This window comes from Schistocerca americana, chromosome 4 (genome assembly GCF_021461395.2).
Source record: "Schistocerca americana isolate TAMUIC-IGC-003095 chromosome 4, iqSchAmer2.1, whole genome shotgun sequence".
Classification (NCBI taxonomy): Eukaryota; Metazoa; Arthropoda; class Insecta; order Orthoptera; family Acrididae; genus Schistocerca; species Schistocerca americana.
The window spans coordinates 723828531-723854845 of record NC_060122.1 but is presented as its reverse complement, the minus strand read 5'-3'; the positions used below and the strand labels follow the sequence as shown (position 1 = coordinate 723854845).

At 43.5% G+C, this 26315-nt stretch overlaps 1 protein-coding gene across 2 annotated transcripts in view; it reads right to left on the bottom strand.

Annotated features, from left to right (window-relative positions):
* Positions 1-26315, bottom strand: part of LOC124614033 (alpha-1,6-mannosyl-glycoprotein 2-beta-N-acetylglucosaminyltransferase) — a 444765-nt gene that overhangs the window by 40002 nt on the left and 378448 nt on the right. For both annotated transcript variants that reach the window (XM_047142857.1, XM_047142858.1), the window contains exon 3: positions 17229-17474. In XM_047142857.1, coding sequence (XP_046998813.1) covers positions 17229-17474 — 246 coding nt within the window. The remainder of the gene's footprint in view (positions 1-17228; positions 17475-26315) is intronic.

The following is a 26315-nucleotide window of genomic DNA, read 5'->3' as shown; positions in this document are numbered from 1 at the left end:
TGTGGCAGGGGGCGAAAGACATTCCGGAGGGCTGAACGGAAAGCCTCTCCAGTTTGTCTGACGAACCGGTTTCAGGCTCTGTCTCAGGCTGATACTGATCTTCGGCCTGACATGGCTGCTTGTCCTGTTCCAGAGGTTGCCCCTCAGTCTGCAAGATCCGGGCAGTCGCAGAGGGTGGGCTTACTGGTAGTTGGGAGCTCCAACGTCAGGCGCGTAATGGGGCCCCTTAGGGAAATGGCAGCAAGAGAGGGGAAGAAAACCAATGTGCACTCCGTGTGCATACCGGGGGGAGTCATTCCAGATGTGGAAAGGGTCCTTCCGGATGCCATGAAGGGTACAGGGTGCACCCATCTGCAGGTGGTCGCTCATGTCGGCACCAATGATGTGTGTCGCTATGGATCGGAGGAAATCCTCTCTGGCTTCCGGCGGCTATCTGATTTGGTGAAGACTGCCAGTCTCGCTAGCGGGATGAAAGCAGAGCTCACCATCTGCAGCATCGTCGACAGGACTGACTGCGGACCTTTGGTACAGAGCCGAGTGGAGGGTCTGAATCAGAGGCTGAGACGGTTCTGCGACCGTGTGGGCTGCAGATTCCTCGACTTGCGCCATAGGGTGGTGGGGTTTCGGGTTCCGCTGGATAGGTCAGGAGTCCACTACACGCAACAAGCGGCTACACGGGTAGCAGGGGTTGTGTGGCGTGGGCTGGGCGGTTTTTTTAGGTTAGATGGTCTTGGGCAAGTACAGAAAGGGCAACAGCCTCAACGGGTGCGGGGCAAAGTCAGGACATGCGGGGAACAAGCAGCAATCGGTATTCTAATTGTCAACTGTCGAAGCTGCGTTGGTAAAGTACCGGAACTTCAAGCGCTGATAGAAAGCACCGAAGCTGAAATCGTTATAGGTACAGAAAGCTGGCTTAAGCCAGAGATAAATTCTGCCGAAATTTTTACAAAGGTACAGACGGTGTTTAGAAAGGATAGATTGCATGCAACCGGTGGTGGAGTGTTCATCGCTGTTAGTAGTAGTTTATCCTGTAGTGAAGTAGAAGTGGATAGTTCCTGTGAATTATTATGGGTGGAGGTTACACTAAACAACCGAACTAGGTTAATAATTGGCTCCTTTTACCGACCTCCCGACTCAGCAGCATTAGTGGCAGAACAACTGAGAGAAAATTTGGAATACATTTCACATAAATTTTCTCAGCATGTTATAGTCTTAGGTGGAGATTTCAATTTACCAGATATAGACTGGGACACTCAGATGTTTAGGACGGGTGGTAGGGACAGAGCATCGAGTGACATTATACTGAGTGCACTATCCGAAAATTACCTCGAGCAATTAAACAGAGAACCGACTCGTGGAGATAACATATTGGACCTACTGATAACAAACAGACCCGAACTTTTCGAATCTGTATGTACAGAGCAGGGAATCAGTGATCATAAGGCCGTTGCAGCATCCCTGAATATGGAAGTTAATAGGAATATAAAAAAAGGGAGGAAGGTTTATCTGTTTAGCAAGAGTAATAGAAGGCAGATTTCAGACTACCTAACAGATCAAAACGAAAATTTCTGTTCCGACACTGACAATGTTGAGTGTTTATGGAAAAAGTTCAAGGCAATCGTAAAATGCGTTTTAGACAGGTACGTGCCGAGTAAAACTGTGAGGGACGGGAAAAACCCACCGTGGTACAACAACAAAGTTAGGAAACTACTGCGAAAGCAAAGAGAGCTCCACTCCAAGTTTAAACGCAGCCAAAACCTCTCAGACAAACAGAAGCTAAACGATGTCAAAGTTAGCGTAAGGAGGGCTATGCGTGAAGCGTTCATTGAATTCGAAAGTAAAATTCTATGTACCGACTTGACAGAAAATCCTAGGAAGTTCTGGTCTTACGTTAAATCAGTAAGTGGCTCGAAACAGCATATCCAGACACTACGGGATGATGATGGCATTGAAACAGAGGATGACTCGCGTAAAGCTGAAATACTAAACACCTTTTTCCAAAGCTGTTTCACAGAGGAAGACCGCACTGCAGTTCCTTCTCTAAATCCTCGCACAAACGAAAAAATGGCTGACATCGAAATAAGTGTCCAAGGAATAGAAAAGCAACTGGAATCACTCAATAGAGGAAAGTCCACTGGACCTGACGGGATACCAATTCGATTCTACACAGAGTACGCGAAAGAACTTGCCCCCCTTCTAACAGCCGCGTACCGCAAGTCTCTAGAGGAACGGAGGGTTCCAAATGATTGGAAAAGAGCACAGATAGTCCCAGTCTTCAAGAAGGGTCGTCGAGCAGATGCGCAAAACTATAGACCTATATCTCTTACGTCGATCTCTTGTAGAATTTTAGAACATGTTTTTTGCTCGCGTATCATGTCATTTCTGGAAACCCAGAATCTACTATGTAGGAATCAACATGGATTCCGGAAACAGCGATCGTGTGAGACCCAACTCGCCTTATTTGTTCATGAGACCCAGAAAATATTAGATACAGGCTCCCAGGTAGATGCTATTTTTCTTGACTTCCGGAAGGCGTTCGATACAGTTCCGCACTGTCGCCTGATAAACAAAGTAAGAGCCTACGGAATATCAGACCAGCTGTGTGGCTGGATTGAAGAGTTTTTAGCAAACAGAACACAGCATGTTGTTATCAATGGAGAGACGTCTACAGACGTTAAAGTAACCTCTGGCGTGCCACAGGGGAGTGTTATGGGACCATTGCTTTTCACAATATATATAAATGACTTAGTAGATAGTGTCGGAAGTTCCATGCGGCTTTTCGCGGATGATGCTGTAGTATACAGAGAAGTTGCTGCATTAGAAAATTGTAGCGAAATACAGGAAGATCTGCAGCGGATAGGCACTTGGTGCAGGGAGTGGCAACTGACCCTTAACATAGACAAATGTAATGTATTGCGAATACATAGAAAGAAGGATCCTTTATTGTATGATTATATGATAGCGGAACAAACACTGGTAGCAGTTACTTCTGTAAAATATCTGGGAGTATGCGTACGGAACGATTTGAAGTGGAATGATCATATAAAACTAATTGTTGGTAAGGCGGGTACCAGGTTGAGATTCATTGGGAGAGTGCTTAGAAAATGTAGTCCATCAACAAAGGAGGTGGCTTACAAAACACTCGTTCGACCTATACTTGAGTATTGCTCATCAGTGTGGGATCCGTACCAGGTCGGGTTGACGGAGGAGATAGAGAAGATCCAAAGAAGAGCGGCGCGTTTCGTCACTGGGTTATTTGGTAACCGTGATAGCGTTACGGAGATGTTTAATAAACTCAAGTGGCAGACTCTGCAAGAGAGGCGCTCTGCATCGCGGTGTAGCTTGCTCGCCAGGTTTCGAGAGGGTGCGTTTCTGGATGAGGTATCGAATATATTGCTTCCCCCTACTTATACTTCCCGAGGAGATCACGAATGTAAAATTAGAGAGATTAGAGCGCGCACGGAGGCTTTCAGACAGTCGTTCTTCCCGCGAACCATACGCGACTGGAACAGGAAAGGGAGGTAATGACAGTGGCACGTAAAGTGCCCTCCGCCACACACCGTTGGGTGGCTTGCGGAGTATCAATGTAGATGTAGATGTAGAACATAACAAGTGGCAAAGCTGATGACCAAGACTGCACATGGCACATTAAAGCAGCTTTTAATGTTCTATGACAGCAATCCACCATTCAGTTGCTTATTGGGTGGTAAGCCATTGTATGATGATCGTGGAAACCACAGAGGTTGGCCAATTCTGAGAACAGTGTCGATTCGAATTTATGCCCCTGGTCTGTTGTGACATATGAAGGGCAACCAAATTGTGCGATCCACAATGAAGAAAATACCTGGCCACCATTTCCATGAAAATGTCTGACAATGGAACTGCCTCCACCCATATGGTGAAGCAGTCCACTGCAGTGTGTATGGAACAGTACTCTTCCAAAGGCAATAGAGGTCCCATGATGTCCAGGTGAACATGTGTGAAACATTGTGTCGTGGGAAGTCTCCTTCCGCTTTGTGCATGTCTCATCCAACCTTGGCCATCTGACAATCTAAGCACTTTTTGTGCAACTACAGCAGTCCTCCTTTATATTGGACTACATACATCTGTCCGTCATTAGTTTGATGCTGGTGTTTATTCCCGGATGAACCAGCCCATGGATGCTGTCAAATAATTGTCGTCGCAATTTTTTAGGTACAAAAAGTCTGGGTTTTCCCTGTGATAAGGAAATCTGCCATGACGTTCTCAGCTCCTTCTATATACTGCAGGTCTGTCATAAACTGGACAATGAATTCAAGTTGTCTAAATTGGTATGGTGAGCAGCCATCCATTTTCCTACTGAAGGCAAAAGTAATAGGCTTGATTTCTGTGAAAACCAAGAGTGGCCTAGCTTCCACTTGTGGTAAGAAATGTCTGACAGCTTCATAAACTGCCAGCAATTCCCTATCGTAAGCACCCCATTTAACTTGTGACAATGTAAATTTATGGGAGGAGAAGCCCAGGGGCTGTCAATGGCCTTCAGCATGCTGGTGCAGAGCTTCACCAATGGCTTGCTGGCTAGCATCCACAACAACTGCCAGTCGTGCCTGGGGAACCAGGTGTGCCAACATAATTGCCTGATGTAGAGACGCCTTGGTCTTGTTGAGTAAGAAAATAAGTATTGTACTTTGACAAACTCTGTCTAAGCCTGTTCAAAGCCCGGTTGAAAAAGGAGGAGGGCGAGGAGTAACACATCGTTAGAAAACCTTGGTTCACCTGACCCGGGTGATATTACCTTGTAAGGGTTCCTTGTAAGGATAACAGCAAAAACCTCAATGGCAGTGAAAGCTGAGATGCAGATCATCGGACCGGTGGAACTGGCGGAAGAGGCAAGCTTTATAAAGTAGATAAAGCAAGTGTAGAAGGCCACAAACGTATGTGTGGTAACCACCGGTACTCTGGCCAGCGTCTGTTCACCATGTGAGGTGCAGCTGAACACTGAGCTCCAGGAACTAATGTCGATATCCCTGTGGAGACACCTCTCATAGTGTGGAGCACTGAAGGGGAGATGTGAATGGCTTCATCATCTGGATGGTTTGGCATGCACAGGTATACCTGACTAGATGTGACCTGGCTGGCTGCAATGCAAAACACAGCTGGACCATTTATCATAGTTGTGTCATGTAAGACACTGGTTCTGTACAGATGGTAGAGTAGCGAATGGTGTACAAGATGCCTGCTGAAACCAAGCTGGGACTTTGTGGTGCTGTTGGAGATGACGGGAGTGGTAGCACAGGGATTGCCTCTGCATCAGGATCTGGTGGTGAGGACGCCATCTCTTGAAAGGCGGGATGATATGGAGGCACAATCAATGCCATTGGGTAGCGTATACATATGGTCATCAAGCTGTCAGATGTGTGCAACGTTCCATGCCGGAGTGTCATCACTGTAGTCAGTGAGCCACAGGTTGTTATCAACGAGTTTGACAGTAATGTTCTCTAGGCTGAAGTCTCTGAGATCAAGTATAATGATAAGAGGGTGTGCTGCATTGGTGTTGACCACCTTTGCATTAAGCGGCAATAACCTCAACTGTTTATCTGGACATGTTGAAACGCCCTACATATCCACAGGTCAAAGAATTGCAACCTGGCATCATGCTGCAGCATGGTGCTCTTTCTCACTGGGACTCGACTGTTAGGAAGCCTTTGAACAGCGCACTTCAAGGTTTCAGGATTGGCTGAGGACGATTTCCTGGCCCTCAAGGCCTCCAGAAGTAAACCTATTCGATTTTTTTTCTTGGGGCTTTGTGAAGGATGCTGCCCAGATCCTGATGCGGGACCTACGAGCTCGCATCAGAGCAGCAGCTGCACACGTTAATGAGGGCGTGCAAGGATGTACATGCGATGAACTGGAATATGCTAAGATATCCTGCGTGCTGCAGATCGCCCACACGCTCAACTCAACCAGTTACTACAACTTTAAGTGTGTGTGAACCTTGTGCCGCAAACGACACCGATATATCGCCGTCTCTCAAACATAGGTGATCAAAGTTGTAAAGATCATTTTGGAACACCGTGTACTGCAAAGATTTGCAGTAACAAAGAGAGATCTAAATTACTGTTCGACATTTTCATCGTGTTACCGCTCGTGGTCTTGCGGTAGCGTTCTCGCTTCCCACGCACGGGGTACCGGGTTCGATTCCCGGCGGGGTCAGGGATTTTCTGGGTGTTGTGTGTCTTTCATCACTCGCAAGTCGCCGTAGTGGCGATAAAGAACTTGTGGAGCTGCGGCCGAACCGCCCCGCGAAGGGGTCTCCTGGCCACCAATGCCATACACTCATTATTATTATCGTGTTACCCCTCACTGATTCTGCAACTATCGAATCTACAATTGGGTTCTCAACAATTTCTTGTCGCTGTATGCCGACAAGCTGGTCATCCTGGGGTTGCAAACACCATCGAATGGAATTGGCACTCAGTGCAGCTTAGTGAAATCGCGTCCTGAAGTGTCCTTACACAATTGCGAGTGACTGATGTGAATGAAATTCGAGGGGAAAATTAACGTCCTCAGCAACTGTTGCCATTTTTACTGCCTTATAATTTTGCGCACTTTTGAGTAAACGCGGAAATTGCTGCAATAATCCAAACTTCCGAAGTTTATCGGCATGACTGCATAGTTTTGAAATTATTATGACAGAAAAATACTGACGAGTCAAAAAGTTATGACGTCTGCCCACTGCGACATTGAATGAAACCTGGTAGCGATACGATAAGGGAAGTACATATGTAAACCGAGAATAGACGAATGGGGAAGCTTTCTAGCGACGATACGGGCTGCAAATGGGAAAGATCCACTGGCTTACGCGACTTTGACAAAGGGAAGATCGTTATGCCCGGCGCCTGAGGACGATCTCAGAAAATGGGTAGCTGTTCGCGTATTACCAGGGGCGGTGACAAGGAGGGGGGGGGGAGGCTACGGGGGCTGTAGCCCCCCACCCCATCCCCCAATGGAGTATAATATTACGCTGGATAAAATGACTTCAGAAATCAGCGAATATATTACTTTAACAAAATGGTTCAAATGGTTCTGAGCACTGTGAGACATAACTTCGGAGGCCATCAGTCCCCTAGAACTTAGAACTACTTAAACTTAACTAACCTCAGGACATCACACACATCCATGCCCGAGGCAGGATTCGAACCTGCGACCGTCGCGGTCGCGCGGTTCCAGACTGTAGCGCCTAGAACCGCTCGGCCACTCCGGCCGGCTTACTTCAACAGATTCAAAAGGAGAGCTGAAACTACGGAAGAAAAAGTGAGTTGATGAAAGTAAAAGATCTGAAACAACTGAAGATTTAAAGAACTGTGACAAGCAGATTTTCTGAAATGTATATGTTTTACTTCAAATATTTGGGACTATTCCTGTCACTGCAAGCACTTGTGAATGAAGCTTCTCTACTTCGGGACGAATAAAGACTCATTTGCGTAACACAGTGGGCAGGTAACACTAAATGGATTGGCTCTTGCAAATATCCATAAAGAAAGAGATAGGGACATTGAAAATATCATTGACGTTTCGGTAAAAAGAAACAGAGACGAATGAGCATGGGCAGAAGACGGAAATAACCTGTGAAATTTGTAACAGATTTTTTTAATATCATGTCAAGTTCAAGTTTTTACATTTATGTCATCTTCTGTATCCAGAAAATTAATGAAAACTTATTTGTTGTAAGTTGACCTGTTTTACGGTTTATGTAATTTATAAAATCTCCCATGTTAAAACATGTTTTATTTTTACCCTGAACTCCAAAACAGTTACCAAAAACTACTTTAAGCAACACCGAATTTTACCAATTTGTCGGTCGGTGGAGGACTCTCCTTTTGTTCAGCGATATTCCATTCCCCCAAATCGCTACCCCCGCATTAGCCCCCTCCCCTTGACCGGCTTCTAGAATCGCCTCTGCGTATTACTATCGTCAGCATCTGTGGAAAATGACTGGGGGGCGATGAAATCACGAGTAGGCGACAAGGTGTTGGACAACCAAACCTCATCACAGAACTTAAAGCTCGGTTTGACCGCTGTGTAAAGCAGAATAGGAGGCAATGTGAGGAAGATCTGACAACATATCTGGTGCAGGCAGGAGTGTTTCAGACCACATCGTTCAGCGCACTTTGCTGAACATAGGGCACCGTGGCAAACGATCCCCACGTGTTCCTATGTTGTGCCCTTCGTCAGTTACGATTACAGTGTGAACTGGATCGTAAATCAATGGAACGTCTTACTTGGTCTGACGAATCACATTTCTTGTTATACCAGGTTGTCGGTCGTGCCCGAATACACTGTCAACAGGGGAACGGCTAGTTGAAATATGCAGCGTGCAACGGATGCACTCCAGTCGGGGGCAGTGTTATGTTACGGGGGACCGGAGCTTCCATAGGAGCTGTGGTAGTAATCGAAGACGCCCTGAGAGCTGTCAACTATAAGTACGCTTAAAATCAGTTGCGACTCTTGACAGTTCAGTAGGGAGCGGGTGGAAGGAAGTAATGATGGGCTAAACTACGATTTTCCGATATCAGTAATTTCTGTGAATGCTACTTCTGAGTATCTGTTATTCTTAATTGTGATTTGTTGCAGTTAAGAATCGCAGTTAAGGAATCCAGGTCTTGTATACCTCCGCACTCTACCACTGCTATTTCTGCGACTTCTGTGACTCCTGCGACTTATGACCGTATGAAAAAGTTACACTTGTTCACACAGAAAATTGCATCTCAACAAAAAGGTCATTACTAAGTATGTTTTACATTTGTTCTTCCGTTGGCTTTACTTTTGTATAAAAGCAACAATTGTGGAAATATTAATAGTCTAATAAATATGCAAGTAGCCATACAGTACCGTAATAGTTCGTGTTTAGAAAACGAATTCTGACGTATTTTTATGTTCACAGGTGTCCGAACTACATTTCAGTCACTCAGTAAAGCGATAATTCAAAATATCATTGTCAACAGATCTGGAGAAATTGCCACTGCGTCTTTAGACTGTCTTCGTCAGACGAGAGGTTAGTTTCTAAGTGTTTCGATGAACCTAATTACCTAAATGAGATCGTTCTTGCAAATGTGAAACATCCCCCAACTATCCACATCAAGACTCTTGAGAGAGAATCGTGAAGATTCAAGGCAGCTGTTAGAGGATTTGCAGTTAAAAAGTGCCATAATTATGAAAGATGTGTGCAGAATGAGTGATTGAACTGTGTTTAATTGGAGTTGTTATGCGATTTTAAAGGAATGATAAATGTTAAATACAGTGCGTGAATAATGAAAATCTCATTTTCCCATGTTAAGCCGTCCTATATCCGTAAATTTTCGTCCATTTAATTATTGGTAAAAACTTGTTGGAGGGTGACATGCCCCCCCCCCCCCCTTTACCCACAATCTCGATGTGACACTGACTTATAACATAGCCTGAGGTCTAGAGTATGCATTTTGAGGCTGTTGATATGAAAGTGGGGAGTACAGATCTTCCAGTTAAATCAGGAATAGTGTAAGTGCAGTACTTGAAGATAACCCAGGAAAAGCTTATTTATGTAGGTGGTTGTAGTGTCGGCAAAAAGTGCTTGTGTGTGCAGTTGCCATGTAGAATACCAGGTTTAAAATTTTTCTCCAGTCTTGAACTGTGTCGGAACAAAAGCGAAACATTCATATGACTCAATAATATTGTTTTCATTTCATTACACTTAGATGTCTGAGTTCTGCTGTGTTAACATTGCAAAGTCTTGTAGGACGTGGAGTATTAACCACAACTGTCATATTGGAAGCAGAATCAAACACATTTTTTAGGTTACTTGTCTCCAAATGATATTTTCTGGAGAAAAAGGCAATGCTGCTTCTTATCGCTATAATACATTCAGGGTCACAGCCGTGTTTGACCAACCATAACTGGTGTTGAATGTGCATGTCGTCATATAATATGCAGACAGTACATCGATCTCGTGAGGCACAAGGTTCTTATAACGAAGTACGGATGTCGGTCAACAGATGGCACTAGGCAAAGAATGTTAAGTGCGTTTTTTATTTGCTACTTTCGACTTGCAATTTGCCACAGAGATCGCAGTTGGACTCGATAGCGAATAGCAGAGAAAGAGCGTAGTACGAACTTTGGCCAACAGATGACACAGTTAACTGCTCTCTTTAGTTGCTACTTGCGACTTCTAGCCGCGACTTGTCACTGAAATAAAGCAGTACGAAATTCGGCCAACAGATGGCTCATGGCGTTGAATGTGAAATGCTACTTGCGACTGTAATTGCAGTTAGATTCTGTAAAGTTGTTATTGTGATACCTGTGACTTTTCGATCACTGTGAATTCTAACATGTGATTTCCTGGCCCGCCACTAGAAGGAAGCATAAGTTGCCAGAGTGTGCTGAGTGCGTCAGCGGGCGACGGTAGCACTGCTGGGCGCGTAACCTGTCAGCCGCGCAAGCTGGTCTGTCTGCAGTCTTTCTCAAACGATTTTAAAGAACCTATACGGTAATAAATTCTGAGTCTCGCACTTCTTATAGCTTCATGATGGATTGCCTATCATTTCGTTAACGGTCATAGTTATTATGATATTTCGGTATTGGCTAAGCTAATGCAAGAAATTTTCAAGTTTAAGTGAAAAACAAGGATCACTATGAATTTGCGTTAGGTGAGTGTTACGTCATATGTTATAGCATATGAAATTTAGATAACATATTAAATTATTCTTTAAATCTCGAAGGATATCGCTGTGTCTACAGTGTCGAGAAAATGGAATGTATGTAAAGGACTCCGTCACGAACGTACTCACCAATGGAAAGGCCAGAATGAAATATTCATCAATGCCTCGTATCTCATAAACTATCGGCGGTATCGAAACAAGATTTTTGCATATGATACCACGCAAAGTGAACAGTATTTTGCCACATGATTAATATGCGAAACTCCCATATCCACCGCTATAATCAAGCAACTACAGATTTTTTTTAAAACTAAATAATTCAATTTTTATGGACCATCAATAGACTTGCATTTATTTTTATTCTGAGAATGAATGTTCTTATTATTGATTTGTCTCGCCCTCGGTTGCTAGTTTAATAATACGCTGGTTTAGGATTCTTCCACAATTTCAACTGCGTTAGAGTGTTAGTAAGATGTATACCTGTATAAACTCCGCTGTGTTTAGGCAAAAGAAGCTGATGTTAACACAGCAATAGGAGAGCTAACGTATTACTCGACGTTAATTACCGTCCTTCATGAATCCCTGCCACCTCAATTACATTCATGGTACGGTTGACAACTTGGAACCAGTCCTATGATGAAATATTTACAATGAGTTCTTTTTTTCAGCATGCCAGTCGTACTGAGAGTAAATTTCTTGTTGTTTTGCCACAGTACTTTTCACCTAGGCCCATATATTCTCAGTCAGTTTTAAACCAGCATGATAGGTGGATACCTGATTAAACTATGCTCTTTACCGTTAGCCATTTCGACGACCTGACAGTGTGGAGCTTTTAGCTTGTACAGTACTACAAGTTCCATTAACTTCGTCTTATACAAGCTAGGGTCAACTTTATCCGATCGAACATAGTTTTTACATAGAGAAAAATAGCCGCTTTCCTCCGCTGCATTGTTGGGGCTTCATCCATCACAATCGGGCGGCATTGCGCAGTGTCCATTACTATTGTCGAATTCGAAAGAATATTTTGCAACAGAACGTTATATTCAAATCCGATGAACGTGTTCTTGGACGACCTCTTTTATTGCGAATCTCTTGTTCAGACGTACTCCACTGTTATTATTAATGCAGCGCCAACACGAACCCAGATAGCACAGTAAGCCGGTTTCAAACTTGTTTCCAGCTGTAAAGTTCAAGTATATAAGCTTGATCAAAGCTGGAATATTCAGGCCTGTTAGCTGGATTCAAGCTTGAAACAAACATCAAAGTTGGCAGAGTTCAAGCTATATTTCAAGCTTGACTTATCAAGCTTGGCTCCAGCTGTATCTACACACATGGAATACAGCCTGGTATTTACAGCTTGTTTTAAGCTATATAAATATTAATCTGAATTTATTGAACCTAATTAATTAAATAAATATCAGAATGGAAATGGTGTGAAAAAATTATGAAGAAGTTTTAATTTCTTTGCGCCACGTATTAGAGAGTTAGTTTAAAATGACCTCTTTTTGCTCAACAACTTGTAATATGTATTCTTAGCTGGTAATCCATTTCACTTTTATCCAGGCTCAATTTTTCTACGTAAAAGAATATGGTATTCCTTTACGTTACGTAATATTTAACATTTGTAACATTAACGTACCGAACTGTTTTCTAGTATAAAACAAACTTGTCAACAAACCACAACCACTAACGCGCGTCACAAAGGTAAAATGGCCGTAAACGTAATTTTACGTTACGTAATATTTAACATTTGTAACATTAACGTACCGAACTGTTTTCTAGTATAAAACAAACTTGTCAACAAACCACAACCATTAACGCGCGTCACAAAGGTAAAATGGCCGTAAACATAGCAAGGCTCAGAAAAGTAAATAAAATAAGATAAAACAGAACTGGAGACAGCCACACTAAAACCAAACTCCGCGCCGTCATGACGTCACACACGACACACCCCTTCCGTCACGGCTTATAAACGCTTGTGGCGCTTCCCGTGGACGTCTATGGAAGCTATGCTGCGCGCGCATCTGCTGTACAGCCTTCCAGGGAAATTACAGCTTATTTCAAGCTTGGGAAAATTATTTTAATTCAAGCTAAATTTTTACAGCTTGATGTAAACTGTGTAACAGGTTGATTTTTCAATCTTGAATTTTCAACTGAACCTAAACTCAATACCCATCTTGAAACAAGCTGTGTAACAGGTTGATTTTTCAATCTTGAATTTTCAACTGAACCTAAACTCAATATCCACCTTGAAATAAGCTTGAGTGCTAGCTGGGAAACACTTGTTCACACACCTGACGATGTAGAACACTTCACTGCCAGAAAAAAATCACTTTACAACAAGAGCTACTGAACATAGGTGCCCCCTACGCGCGATACCACGTGGTATTGTTTTTCCATGGCGTGGCAACAGTGGCGCATTACCAACCGAACTGCTGGTGGGGTGGTAGGGAAAGCCGGCTCGCCATTGGTGTTACCTGGGCAACAGCGTCATGTCTCCACCCGGTGAGCCAAACGTCAAAAGTCGCAACTAATTTTTAACGGACTATACGTGGGCATTAATGCGGACAACCTACATCCCTTCACGCTTAATGTCTCCCTGGGGGCGATAGCATCTTTCAGGAACATAAATGTTTGTGTGACAAGGCCATAATTGTGCTGCAGTGGTTTGAGAAACATGACTCGCATTGCTGTCTTGACCATCAAACAAGCCTGACCTGAGCCCGGTGGAACATTCCTGGCACGGTATCGGCAGCTTCGTAGTCACAAACTATCGGCGCAAAATTTTCGGAAATCCATACCATGCAGAATCGCTGCTATATTGAGCTCCAAAAGTGAACTAACACGCTATTAAGAGGAGGTCTTAATGTTTCGGGCTCATCACTGTAGTTACGGTGGTGAAACTGCTTCAGTCATCTAACTTACTAACCGACTAACTCGGTTCATAGTTGATGGATCGTGGTTCACGATTCCAGTTGCAGGTTGCCTATTTAAAGACTTCCATGACCAATGAAGTTTTGGCTTTTAATATTTCATACAATTATTGATCGAATTTAAAGATTTTAAATGCTGTGATAATCTACTCATAAGAACTATAATCTTATTAGGTTTTTACAGCAACATAAGTATTTCATTTAGAAACTGTATGACTTGAGGCAGTGTAGCTCACTACGTGCGTATCAACCCGACCATACCCATTCAGTATTTTCAAACACTCAGCGACTTCCAACAAACTTCAAACATGATTTCAAACCTTTTCTAAACTTTTTCTATCTTACTTGCTTAACATAAACTATTTAACACATTAACTCATTTTTAAAGTAAAGTAGACATCTGGAGCTGTTTTATACACAGGAGCTCGATTCTTTAAAGAACTGCGGGTTTATTGGTTTGTAATGGTCCTGACGACATATTCAAGTGTCATTCAGTAATTAAAGAGACAAATTAGTCTGAGGAAAACAGCTTTAGTAGGGCAAATTTGGTACTTTTATGGCTTTAAGTTGGCATCACTGGGATGAGCCCTGATCAGCTGATGTACCAACATTGTTTTGTTTATAAAACCTCAAAAATACATTTTAAGATGGCGAGTCCGCTAGAAAATCCACATTAGTTGAACAACGTCCTGTTTCTCGTTTTTTACTTGCTGAATGCGAGAAACCAGTGAATGTATACTGTAGAATGTCTAAAGTTTATGGTGAAGGTTGTATGAATCGTGCAAATTTTTACAAGTGGGTAGAGCAGTTAAAAAATGATCGCGACTCAGTGACTGACGAACACCGTACTGGCCGACCAGTTGCAGTTTCAACTCTCTCACTTGAAAGTCGAATTGATGACATTATTAGTGCCGACCGCCGTGTGACTGTGAAAATGATAGTTGATAAGTTTCAAGTTAGTACTGGCACAGTTCACAACATTATCTGTGACAAGCTGAAGCACCGCAAAACATGTGCAAGATGGGTCCCAAAAGAGTTGTCGCGGCTACACGAGGAAACAAGATTGAGAGTGTGCACAGGACTAAAGGAAGGTTGTGAAAGAGAAGGTGCACATTTCCTGAACAAAATTTTAACTTGTAATGAAACTTGGGTTCACTATTATGAGCCAGAATCAAAAGGACAAAGCATGGAGTGGAAGCACACCAACCCACCTGTCAAGAAAAAATTCAAAACCCAAGCATCAGCATGAAAAGTCGTGTTGACGGTGTTTTGGGATGCTGAAGGTACAGTTTTTTGTGATTATCTCGAAGCGCAGCGCACAATGAACAGCCAATACTACTCGGATTTGCTTTTAAACAAGGTAACACCAGACATGAGAGAGGGACGTCGTGGACCTCAGAGGAGAGGTGTGATTCTTCAGCAAGACAACGCACGTCCTCATACGCTCAAGTAACCCGTGAAACCATCGACAAAATGGGCTGGGAAGTGACTGCCTCATCCCTCGTGCAGTCCTTGATTATCGCCTAGTGATTTCAATTTGTTTGGTGCATTGAAGGGGGTATTACGTGGGAAGAGGTTCCAGGACAACGAGGACGTGAAGTTTGTGGGAAATTGGTTCAAACATCAAGATAAGTGTTCTTTGGAGCCGGAATAAAAAAGCTTGTAGCCCGATGGATCAGATGCATGAATGTTCAAGGGGATTATGTTGAAAAGTAGAAAAAGTATTGTTTTTAAAAATAACGCTTTTTTTCTGCAGACCAATTAGTCTCTTTAATTATTGAATGACCCTGGTAAAAATAGGACTAGAGTCTCAAGCAAGACGAGGAGTGTGTGTGTGTGTGTGTGTGTGTGTGTGTGTGTGTGTGTGTGTGTGTATGTAGTCTTTTAGCCTTTCCAGTGTATTGAGAAAGACTCGAATGTTTCCTAGGCATTTGTATCTGTAAACAAAATGAAATCACGATGTAATAATTAGCCACCCAGATCACAAAGCAAATTCAATAAATTCGTTTTTCTAAAATCAAGAAGTCAAGTATAAATAAAACTTATCGGAAGAAGAAAAGTAGTTTCGTTAATTTTTCAGTGCACAAAGCAAAATCAGTAAATCCTTATATCATAGCAACGTAAATTCAACGTTAGGTCTTATTCGTAATGATAAGATTGCGGCGCTTTATTCTGTCCCTGATGTATGCGTCCGAAAGTAGTTCTGTCACTGAGATAAAAAATAACCGAACAGTACCATGGATTGGTAGTTTGGTGCACTGCGTCGTGATGGCCATGACACTGGGGTAAACATCGAACTTCTAAGCGGAACATTCTCCTAAAACTTTAAATTCAGGTATCTTTTTCCCGTGATCCGATTCTGATGGACTAAAGCTTGTAAGTTGCACCTAGCTAATCTCATATCATCTGTGCATATAGACAAAATTTTAAAAAATAGTTTTATTGTATTCTGTTACACTCCTTACATCATCCACCATTAGTTATTGGCAAATCTGTTCAGTGTACAGATGGGACGGTTTTACAGTTTTATTATTAGCATAGGTACAGAGTTACTACAGTTTAATTTTTCGAAAACACTGAGGTAATGGGCTATTACTGTTCAGAATTTAAATTACTGCACCAACAGATTTAATATCAGAAGAATGTTAAGATTATCAGCAACAGCTGCTGAGAAAATTTCTTTGTTTAACAACCAGTTTCCACAGCCCATCATCAGGTTTATATAATTTAATATTACATTAGCAGTTTCATATTGTTTTGTTCTAACCTAAACTTTCACTTATTTCCATATTAAATTGTGCTGTATTCTTTCCCTCCTACATTAACATTCTAACATTTTGTCGACCACCTGAGCCCTAGGTATAAGCAGCTTTCTAAAGCCGTTAAGTCTTATTTTCTTGTCACAGAGAGGGAGTCACGGGTTTTTTCTATTTTCTTTCCTCAACCATTTCGAAATTAATTTGAATTTGCGATGAGTTTTGCTATTTGGGGAGCAAAATAACTGATGATGGTCGAAGTAGAGAGGATATAAAATGTAGACTGGCAATGGTAACGAAAGCGTTTCTGAAGAAGAGGAATTTGTTATCATCGAGTATAGATTTAAGTGCCAGGAAGTCGTTTCTGGAAGTATTTGTAAGGAGTGTAGCCATATATGGAAGTGAAACATGGACAATATAGTTTGGACAGGGAGAGAATAGAAGCTTTCGAAATGTGGTGCTACAGAAGAATGCTGAAGATTAGATGGGTAGATCACATAGCTAATGAGGAGGTATTGAATAGAATTGGGGAGAGGAGGAGCTTGTGGCACAACTTGACTAGAAGAAGGGATCGGTTGGTAGGACATGTTCTGAGACATCGAGGAATCACCAATTTAGTATTGGAGGGCAGCGTGGAGGGTAAAAATCGTAGAGGGAGACCAAGAGATGAATACACTAAGCAGTTTCAGAAGGATGTAGGTTGCAGTAGGTACTGGGAGATGAAGAAGCTTGCACAGGATAGAGTAGCATGGAGAGCTGCATCAAACCAGTCTCAGGACTGAAGACCACAACAACAACAAGATGATATATGATGATGATAACGATGATAAGAAGAAGGACCGGACTCATCCAGTCTGCTGACTTGCCTGCACGACTATGATGAGCGTGTCATTCTGAACAGGCCCGAACACTTCCTCGTTGTGGATGGTCTGCATCTCGTTGTAGCGCTCGATGCTGCGCCGGATGTCGGAGATGTTGGGCCTGGGGACGGGCAGCCCCGCCGCCGCCGCCACCGCGCTGCCGTTCGCTGCAGTGCCTGCCGCCGCCGCCGCCGCCCCCGCCGCCACCGTCGCGTTGCGCCGCGGCTTGGGCGTCAGGAACTTGTGCAGCACCTGCGGACCCACACACCTGTCGTTCAGCTCGAGGGCGCAGCACAAAAGGAGATGGCAACAGCTGGCGCATCGCTTCAGTCACGCACTCTGAAAACAATTGTTGCAGTATGTGTCTGCTGGGTGCTTAAACTACTGGACGACTAAGGGGCTGCATGTCCACAACCATATTAGATTAGATTAATACTAGTTCCATGGATCATGAATACGATATTTCGTAATGATGTGGAACGAGTCAAATTTTCCAATACATGACATAATTAAATTAATTTAACAACATAATTAAGTTAATATAACAACTTTATTTATTTTTGGTTTTTTAAAATTTTTTATATTTTTTTGTTTGGTTTTTTCTTTTTTTCTTAATTTATATCAAAAAATTCCTCTATGGAGTAGAAGGAGTTGTCACTCAGAAATTCTTTTAATTTCTTCTTAAATACGTGTTGGTTATCTGTCAGACTTTTGATACTATTTGGTAAGTCACCAAAGACTTTAGTGGCAGTATAATTCACCCCTTTCTGTGCCAAAGTTAGATTTAATCTTGAATAGTGAAGATCATCCTTTCTCCTAGTATTGTAGTTATGCACACTGCTATTACTTTTGAATTGGTTTTAGTTGTTAATAACAAATTTCATAAGAGAGTATATATACTGAGAAGCTACTGTGAATATCCCTACATCCTTAAATAAATGTCTGCAGGATGATCTTGGGTGGACTCCAGCTATTATTCTGATTACACGCTTTTGTGCAATAAATACTTTATTCCTCAGTGATGAATTACCCCAAAATATGATGCCATACGCAAGCAATGAGTGAAAATAGGCGTAGTAAGCTAATTTACTAAGATGTTTATCACCAAAATTTGCAATGACCCTTATTGCGTAAGTAGCTGAACTCAAACGTTTCAGCAGATCATCAATGTGTTTCTTCCAATTTAATCTCTCATCATCAATGGACACACCTAAAAATTTTACGTTAGCACAAGACTTTCGAAAAATACGGGAGGGCTTCAATAAGTAATGCAACACTTTTTTTCTCGGCCAGTTTGGTTGAAAAAAATGCAGAATTTATTCTGAGACATCGTGGAATATTCCCAGTTCTTTCCCCACAGTTTCATGAAGTTCCGCTGTACGAAGCCTTCAAAATGGCGTCTGTAACAGAGTGCGTTCCAAGCAGAGAGCTGTCATTGAATTACTTCTGGCGGAATACCAGAGCATCGCAGATATTCGTAGGTGCCTCCAGACTTGGTAGCGGTCAAAAGCAATCTGTCCGATATCCCGCCTGCCCGCCGATCGCACACAGGTGTGACTCCTGCAGTGTTGGAGCGTGCGGACACTCTCATTCGAGGTGATCGACGGATCACAATCAAGCACTTCGCTGATCAACTGGACGTTTGGCAAGTCTGCACACCCGAGAAGAGCTCACAAAACTTCATTGGAGTGTTGTTGCTGATGCACCCTGCAGCCAGCACTCGCACATTCCGACTTCCATTTGTTTGTACCAGTGAAGGATGCTCTCTGCATAAACCAGTATGTGGATGACGATGACAAACTCAATGCTCTATTCTTTATCGATGGCACCTTAAATGGTGATAAACATCGAAAATCCTTTGAGGACAAATTCCCATATTGCTTGCAGCTTACGACAAACAGTGTCGTTTCAACATGATGGTTGTCTAGCACTTTATTCTGTAGCAGCACGCAAAGTACTAGATCGCGTGTACAATCGGCAGTCGACCGGAAGAGGTGGTCTTGTATCTTGGCCTAGAACATCGCCAAATCTTGCTTCACCTGTCTGTTGTTTGGTGGGTTAGTTGAGGAGCGAAGTTTATGAAGTGCAGACAATGCGCGATAACATGATTCGGCGTTAACACTAATGCAACAGTTTACATCGGAAATATTTATCAGTCGTTTAGAATCACCCATGTGCGGATAAATATATGCACCAAAGTGGACTGTGACATTTTTTAGTTCTTATTGTGAAACACAAACAATTACCCCTTTGGTGAGAGGTAGAGACACACCTCACGACAACATCCCGTTGGTTTCAGGTTAGAGGACACACCTCAAACAAGTTTCTTTCCACAATTACTGAAACCGTCTCTTTACAGTTTTTATCTTTCTCGAGATAATAACCGTTTTTGAACACAACTGTGTTATTTGTCAATAGAGCACCATACATACAACGATAAAAGTGTTACATACAAAAATTACGCATTTTTTCCATGGAACGCGAATCTACAATACAATAAGAATGAGGTGTTTCTGTTCAAGAATTCAAAGCTTCTTCCCCGCCCCACCTCCTGGGGATGGAGCACTGAAGGGAGGATCAACACTGATAAAGCATTCTTAAAATATTGAACAAGCATTTTTCCGTACTGTAATCCGATGCGTAGTTTTTGAGATATTTTGTTATCTCAAATAGCTCACTCTGCATATTTGCACGACTTGCAGAGGGAGCTACATTAACAATAGCTGTTCACAGTGGTGTTCTCCAACTTCCACGCAGGCAGATATCGTTGAACGAAATTATGTCATATCTGTTCAAACAATTCTGGTGTATTTCGAATAATGTCGCTGGCGGTGAGACCCTCTTCAGTCTCAGCAGCCCTTGTGTGTTCAACTCGATTTCTAAACTGAAGGAAACACTTCACGGCATTCGCTTCAGAACTGCTACAAATTCGTCGGGCAATAGACCGCACCGCTCGAACTGTCAACACAACTAGCACTGCTAAGAGTATCCTACGACTTCCACATCGCTGGCAACAGGTTAAACACAATACTGGTGACTGCTTTGAAGGTCAGTAAAACTTTGAAACATGTATGTATTTTGTACGAGCTGTAAATAATTAGTTGCCACTATTAAAGTTCCAACCCTCGTACTTAGCGGGAGACACTGCTTTCTAGACATTTTTACGGGCTCACTGTGCGCTCAGAACTGAGAAGAGCGACGTGACGCAATCGACAGATATGTTAGAGACACTGGCCAACAAGCATGTGTAACGCTTCATCAGATTTTAGCTGTGATTTCCATTTCGCGTCCCATCGGACTTTACTTTCCGAACAGCCTTCGTAATTCCCGCCGTGCTGTTATAATCACGTCAGGAACCTCTTTACATGAATCACATGAGTGCAAATGACAGCTCACCCACTGCATTGACATTTTATACCTTGTGTAGGCGATACCACCGCCATTTATGTAAGTCTACACCTTGACAACTATTGAACTAGATGCAGAAAACAAAAAACGTAAATTAGTTACAAACTACGGCGTGCACACGCTTTATTCAACATGCAAACGCCACAACAGATATTCGGATTTAGGTTACGACATGTTCGATATGCCTGCCATCATTGGTGAAATGTCCTTAGGTTAGTTAGGTTTAAGTAGTTCTACGTTCTACGGGACTGATGACCTCGGATGTTAAGTCCCATAATGCTCAGAGCCATTTGAACCCATTTCCCATCATGCACTGCACCCAACCGTGCTGCCTGGACATCCTAACACACCCCATTAAGAAATTATGGCGATTTTATTTCATACAGTTCAATAACTGTCACCTTTTATATCGCTATCCCAAGACTTTTGTCACCTTGTATATTTTGATCACTCTTCACAGCTGCAGCATGGGGGGGTCTACGAGGCCGGTACGTATATGGAGACTACTGAGCATTCCGTATCTGGTGAAACATGCTTCACCTGAGAAAAGTAGACAGGCAGGAAAATGATAATGGTCCTTAAGGCTCTTCAGAACTCCTTAGCTCAAGACATGCGAGGTCAAGAGTCATTAAGAATTTCAGCTTGCATAATCTGTAAGTGGCAGAGGTGTGGCTGCGGCTGCTTTCCACACATTAATGGGTGGGATGTCCAAGTTGGTTGACACTGATGGCATCTCCTTCAAGACTTATCATGCAAGCTCAATGCCGCTCAGGTTTAGCCGAGTGGTTTAGGGCGCTGCAGTCATGGACTGTGTGGCTGATCCTGGCGGAGGTTCGAGTCCTCCCTCGGGCATGGGTGTGTGTGTGTGTGTGTGTTTGTCCTTAGGATAATTTAGGTTAAGTAGTGTGTAAGCTTAGGGACTGATGATCTTAGCAGTTAAGTCTCATAAGATTCCACACACAATGGAACATTGGCAAGCTCGTTAGAAGTCGGGTGTCCACATCGTTTGTTGGTTCTCCATTTTTTTGTATTGGAATAGCGACTCTCCTGTTCCTCTTAACCAGTTGAACAGCAGAACACCTGCACTTCGGATGTCTCCTATATGGGTACTTGACCCCAATAGAACCTGTCCATTTCACTGCAGCTTACATTTGCTTATCCATACATGATACTGTGTCTGTTAATTTCGTGTTGGCGCAAGCTGCCACCAGTGCACCAGTCCGCAAAGAGGTTGCAAGAAGATCGATAACAGGCACTGAATCAAGAGCGCCTATCAGGAGAGAGGCCAAAGACAGACTCGCAAGCAACGAGCTGCCAACGCCCTCTCGACTGCCAGTATTCAGTATTTAGACCGCCGCAGCGGACTAGAGGGCCCAGTCAGCCCATCAGTCACAGGCAGTCAGCCCAGTCGCAGTCGGAGACGGAGACGCAGTCGCAGTCAGTCACAGTCACAGTCACAGCCTCTATCTCAGAGTCAATCAGTACATAGCGACCAGAGCAGAATACATTGACGGACTTGCATTTCACCAGCAGTGAGGCTAACGTGGACTATTACGGAAGAATTTGTACCACAACACATGGACTAGCTTAAAGATAAGTTTCTTTCTGTTCTGGTAAATATAGAACCCTGTTAACATGTGTGCAGTTGTGTTGTAGAAACAGGATACCGGCCACCAAACAACATCCTCTTCCTTGCTTTCCTTGATACAAGATTCTACAATGGCAACGACGACACAAAAAATTTCGTGGAAGAATGTAACGCCATTTCACTCCGGGTTAACGACTGTACATTCCAGTTCGTAAACACAGAATGCAGTTTTATTGGCCTTGCATTTATTTATTGTTTTGTTTCTTTCTTTTATTTCATTATTGCTGTACGCCTGATAATGTTGCTCATGCAGAATTTTCTAGAACATAACATTACTAAGTGCCTATCCCGTAACCCAGTATGAGTTGCCGGCTGTCTGCGTAACGGCTCCCAGGGGCAACGAAAAGTTATTTTTCAATGTTTCGCGTAATTATTGACCAAATTTAAAATGCAGTCATAATCTGCTCATTAAGAGATATAATCTTATGTTAAAACTTTAACGCTACAAGCCAAGTATTACTGTTAGGAACTGTGTGAAACTTATTGGCAGATTAAAACTGTGTGCTGGGCCGAGACTCGAACTCAGGGCCTTTGCCTTTCGCGGGCAAGTGCTCTACAATCTGAGCTACCCAAGTACGACTCACGCCCCGTCCTCACAGCTTTACTTCTGCCAGTACCTCGTCTCCTACTTCCGAAACTTTACAGAAGATCTCCTGCGAACCTTGCAGAACCAGCACTTCTGGAAAAAAATGGTTCAAATGGCTCTGAGCATTATGAGACTTAACATCTATGGTCATCAGTCCCCTAGAACTTAGAACTACTTAAACCTAACTAACCTAAAGACAGCACACAACACCCAGTCATCACGAGGCAGAGAAAATCCCTGACCCCGCCGGGAATCGAACCTGGGAACCCGGGCGCGGGAAGCGAGAACGCTACCGCACGACCACGAGCTGCGGACTCTTCTGATGGCATTCGATAGGTCTAGAAAATGGGAGTATAATGAGACAACGCTTGATAGGGTTTGCAGTTAAACATTTCGTTAAAGCACGCTGGAACTGTGCTACCGCTGCGACAGAGTCTGTCGGCGAAAATCAGATTAACATCGAGTGCCGCGCAAACACAAACTAATGGCGCTCTGCCGGCGCGTTTCGGACTCTCATTATCCTGGCACTCAGTAACAAGCATTACAGAACGACACTCTTCATCACGCGCTATTGAATGTCATAGATAAAAGGCAGAATATTCCAGAAAAAATCCAATTACCTCAATAATTCGGCACGTGAAAAGTTACGAGACCCAACGATACTCTCCTATTTGCAAACTGTAATTCGTTTAAGGCCGTGTTTTGATAACTGTAACCATTGATGAAATAGTGAGGATGTAACCGTTACACGTAACGTGCTCTATTAAAATAGTAGGGACCAAACTCGTATACCCTTCAGGGGTAGCTCATTTGATGAATTTGAAATAATATGATAGCTGGCAGAAGTAAAGCTGTGAGTACCGGGCGTGAGTCGTGCTTCGGTAGCTCAGTTGGTAGAGCACTTGCCCGCGAAATGCCAAGGTCCCAAGTTCGAGTCCCGGTCGGGCACACAGTTTTAATCTGCCAGGAAGTTTCATACCAGCGCACACTCCGCTGCAGAGTGAAAATCTCATTCTGGTATATGATAGCTGTTGATGTATATATTTTTGCAGGACACAGCTGCAGAGCTAGGCTACGTCTATCTCCAAAAATATTGCTTTACATATTACGGGGTGTATCTAGAAAGTAAGTTCCCCCCCCCCCCTTTTTTTTTTTTTTTTTTTTTAAAAAAAAAAAAGCAAGATAGTTACATGATAAACTTGATTGGGAACAGGTACAGAAAAGTTTGAGCTATTTTTTGACATAGTAAAAGAATTGAGACACTTGTCATATTTTGGGATCAACTTCTGTATTCCTGTGTCGTAGAAGTCTGCCGCCTGTGAATGGAACCAGCGTGTGACAGTGGTCTTCAGCTCTTTGTCGTTGTGAAAGCGCTAGCTGGAGGACACGAATTTCTTGTGGTGCAAGAAAAGGTGGAAATCGCTGGAAGCAACATCAAGACTATACGCTGGATGATCAAGCAGCTCCCAGCCAAACTCCTGCAAAACAGTTGCTGTGAGCCGAGCCGTATGCGAACGAGCATTGTGACGGAGCAGCACAACACACGTGGTGATTCCACGCCTCTTGCTCTGAATGGCATGTCGCATTGTCTCACAGTAAGAGTCAGCGTTCACTGTTTCACCTCTGGGCAGGAAGTCAATGAGTAGAATGCCCATCCTGTCCCAGAACACCGTGCACATCCCTTTCTGCACTGCCACATTCTGTTTGAATTTCGTCTTGATCGCTGCTTGGCTTACAGGGTCAAGTGAGAAATCCACGTCTCATGGCCCATGACGATCCTGTCGAGGAACTCGTCTCCATCATCACGATACCGCCACAGAAACCGAGCGAGGTGGCGCAGTGGTTAGCACACTGGACTCGCATTCGGGGGGACGACGGTTCAATCCCGTCTCCGGCCATCCTGATTTAGGTTTTCCGTGATTACCCTAAACCGTTTCAGGCAAATGCCGGGATGGTTCCTTTGAAAGGGCACGGCCGATTTCCTTCCCAATTCTTCCCTAACCCGAGCTTGCGCTCCGTCTCTAATGACCTCGTAGTCGACGGGACGTTAAACACTAACCACCACCACCACCACCACCGCCACAGAAATGTCAGTGCTGACCCAAAGCGTTTCGTTCTGAGCTCGGTTGGCACCCACCCGGCACACAATTTCTTGAATAGCACGTGCTTACTGACAGTTTAACGCAACGAGGATAGCGATACCTGCGGGAAATTGCGCTGATATCCGTAATCGTAAAGTGACGATTCTCCAGGACGCGCTGCCGCTCCACTCACCTTATTATGGACACTTTGACGACTTCAGAAAAAAAGCATACACCAGCGACGCACCATCTGTTGGCTCATGATGTTCTGCCTGTACACCTGACAGAGCTGACGGTGAATTTCGATGGGCGCTTTGTGCGTCAAGGAACATCATAGACCGAACCTCGAAGGTGGCGGGAGAACGAATAAGAGACGCCTTTTCGGGGCACTGCTGCCTATGTACTGGCACCAGGCGGGACGTGTCCGGCCGGCATTTGACTGTCACGTCATAAATCTGTCGCGCATGCGTGATTTTTCCCGGCTAAAAATGTGCTATTTCAAAGGAAACAACATCGGGAAACTTACTTTCTGGATGCGCCTCGTATTTACCGATAAAAATACGTAAAGGAAAAATAGTTGCCAAATTGGTTCCTGAAGCTTCGTACGTAGACCATGAAGTAAGTCACAGGAAGTCAGCGAAAGTATTTCTTCGGTCCGACGAATAAGGAACAAACGCCTGTAAGTGTACGTGAAACTTCGGCATGAAGAACGCAGCCTCGCTATCGTGTTAGTTCTTTCACTGCAAACAGTTGCTCTTCTCGTCTGAAGAGTCGTCACGAACTAGCGAAGCCGAAGCGAATGGTGGTTATTGCTCAAGACAAACGTGAAGTCCTTTGTAATTGCGTCCAAAGGGTTACTTATTACTGCATAATGCTTCCTGCAGCACGTTTTGAGTGTTACCTTCCTCAAAGGCAGCGTGATATTGTAGCAGCTGACATCATTTTACGCGGTAATTCGTAACTCACGATGCTGATGCAGTGTATGCCATGAAGGACTTCTAGAGGAGACATATAGAAGAATGTGACTAGCTCATTTTATCCGAACCATCCTATAGAGCGATGTGGCGCTGGTTAAGACGCTGGGCTCGTATCCAAAAGGCCTATAGTTCAAATCCCCCTCTGGTAATCCATATTTAAGTTTTACGTGATTGTCGTAAATCCGGGATGGTCCCTTTGAAAAAGTGCGGCTGATTCTCTTCTCTACTCATTTCCCAATCCGAGATTGGGCCCCGCTTCGTTTCTAATCACCTACATGTCGATGGGACGCTTAACCGTAATACGACGCTGCAGTGCCTGTGTTATTCCGAACTACGATGTTAAAACTTTACGTCGTAATTCGGAATAACACAGGCACTGCAATCTCGTATTTA